At 50.5% G+C, this 2350-nt stretch overlaps 1 protein-coding gene across 1 annotated transcript; it reads right to left on the reverse strand.

Moving 5' to 3' along the window:
- Positions 1 to 484: 484 nt before the first annotated feature.
- LOC107496638 (uncharacterized) lies at positions 485 to 2029 on the reverse strand. Its single transcript, XM_016117945.1, has one exon. It carries the CDS (start codon positions 2027 to 2029, stop codon positions 485 to 487), a length of 1545 nt encoding a protein of 514 aa, XP_015973431.1.
- Between the last annotated feature and the right edge of the window lie 321 nt (positions 2030 to 2350).

Raw genomic sequence — 2350 nt, forward strand, 5'->3', positions numbered from 1 at the left:
TCCACAGGTATTACTGCGTCTAGCCCGTATGTTAGTCGGAAGGGGGTCTCCCCAGTGGACGACTGCTCGGTTGTACGATATGACCAGAGGACCGAGGCAAGCTCGTCGGCCCAAGCGCCTTTTTTATTATCCAGCCGCTTCTTAAGTCCTAACAGGATGATCTTGTTTGCGGACTCGACCTATCCGTTTGTTTGGGGTGTTCTACTGAGGAGAACTTCTGTCTTATGCCTAGGCCGGTGAGGAACTCCGTGAACTTCTTGTCGGTAAATTGTGTCCCGTTGTCTGAGATGACGACCTCCGGGATACCGAACCATATTATCACTTGCTTCCACATGAACTTCCTGCAATTGGATGAGGAGATGCTGGCCAACGGCTCGGCCTCTATCCATTTGGTGTAGTAGTCAATGGCGACTATGAGGTACTTGACTTGTCCTGGACCAACCGGGAAGGGCCCCAAGAGGTCGACTCCCCATTGTGAGAATGGTCAGGAAGACGTTAACAAGCTTAGCTCGGAAGCTGGTATTCTGTGAAAATTGGCGTTCTCTTGACACTTGACGCATTTTTTAACAAATTCTTTAGAGTCTGCCATCATTGATGGCCAGTAGTATCCAGCTCGGATTAATTTTCTCGCTAGGGCTTTGCCCCCTATGTGATGGCCGCAACACTCTTCATGGACTACCCCAAGAACGTAGTCCATTTGGTCAGGATGTAGGCATTTCAATAGGGGTTGGTTGAGTCCTTTTCTGAACAACTGACCCTGGATGATCGCGTATTTGGCTGCTTCCCTTCTCAGTTTCTTAGCATATTTTTCGTCGTCGGGGAGTTTGCCATTTTCTAAGAAGTTGGTGATGGGATCCAACCATAAGGGGCTTAGGCTTGACAGGTGTAGAGTGACTGCCGGCTCCCTCATCATACCCTGGATGAGAGATCGGTTGCCTTCTCCCGGTTTTGTGCTGGCCAGTTTTGATAGGAGATCTGCCCGTGTGTTCCTTTCTCTCGGAACGTGGTGGATCGTGACCTCCTCGAATTTCTGGCTCAAATCCTTGACTTTCTCCAAGTACTTTTGTAGTAGCGAGTCTCTGGCTTGGTAGCTCCCGTTTACTTGGGAGGTGACGACTTGTGAATCGCTGCATATTTCCAACCTCGTCGCTCCAACTTCCTTTGCTAGGGCTAAGCCTCCTATGAGGGCTTCGTATTCTGCTTGGTTGTTCGAGACGGGGAACTCGAACTTGATCGACTGCTCGTATACGACCCCGGCTGGGCTCTCTAGGATGATCTCGGCGCCTCCAGACATCTGATTGGAGGCCCCGTCCACGTGGAGCCTCCACCGTGTGCCCGTCTCTTCGGTTGGATCTCCCGTTACCTCTACCAGGAAGTCTGCCATTGCTTGTGGCTTGATTGCTTGCCGGGGTTCATACCGTATGTCATATTGGGAGAGTTCAATGGACCAAGTCATCATCCTTCCCGCCAAATCGGGTTTTTGGAGTACTTGTCGAATTCCTTGGTCCGTCCTTACGACAATCTGGTGACCTTGGAAGTATTGTTTTAACCTCCGAGAAGAGGTCAATAGTGCCAGAGCTAGCTTTTCCAGTTTATTGTACCTTAGCTCCGCCCCTTGTAGGGCTCTGCTCACGAAACAGACTGGTTGTTGAGCCCTTCCTTCTTCTCGTATCAAAACCGTGGCCAGGGCTTCTCCTGTTATGGCGAGGTATAGGTATAACGGCTCCCCGGCCTTTGGCTTCCTGAGCACAGAGGGTGTTACTAGGATTTCCTTGAAGTGTCTGAAAGCTTCCTCGCACGCGGGCGTCCATTCAAATGCTATCCCTTTCCTCATGAGGTTAAAGAAGGGTAAGGCTTTTGTTGCCGAAGCTCTGAGGAAACGGGATAACGAGGTGAGTCGACCTGCCAATCTCTGGACGTCCTTGACACAGCCCGGACTCTTCATCTGGAGTATCGCTTGGCATTTCTCGGGGTTGGCTTCTACCCCCCTTTGGGTTATCATGAATCCTAGGAACTTTCCAGCTTCCATGGCGAAGGCACATTTGAGTAGATTGAGCCTCTTGCCGTTTTGTCGAAGATACGCGAATACATTTCCCAAGTCATTCAGGAGGTCATCGGGTCGCGCAGTCTTCACGAGGATGTCGTCTACATAGACTTCCACTGTCTTGCCTATGAGATCGCGAAATATTTTATTCATCAACCTTTGGTATGTTGCCCCTGCGTTTTTTAGGTCGAACGGCATCACCTTGTAGCAGTAGGTCCCCCCTAGGCGTTATAAATGCTGTCTTGTCCTCGTCAGGTCGGTGCATCGGTATCTGATTGTACCCGGAGTAGGCATCCATGAAGCTCA

Source organism: Arachis duranensis, chromosome 7, assembly GCF_000817695.3.
Source record: "Arachis duranensis cultivar V14167 chromosome 7, aradu.V14167.gnm2.J7QH, whole genome shotgun sequence".
In the NCBI taxonomy this organism is placed as follows: domain Eukaryota; kingdom Viridiplantae; phylum Streptophyta; class Magnoliopsida; order Fabales; family Fabaceae; genus Arachis; species Arachis duranensis.

Excerpts from the sequence above, each read along its gene's own strand:
- LOC107496638 (XM_016117945.1), bottom strand. The coding sequence starts at position 2,029 with ATGGAAGCTGGAAAGTTCCTAGGATTCATGATAACCCAAAGGGGGGTA.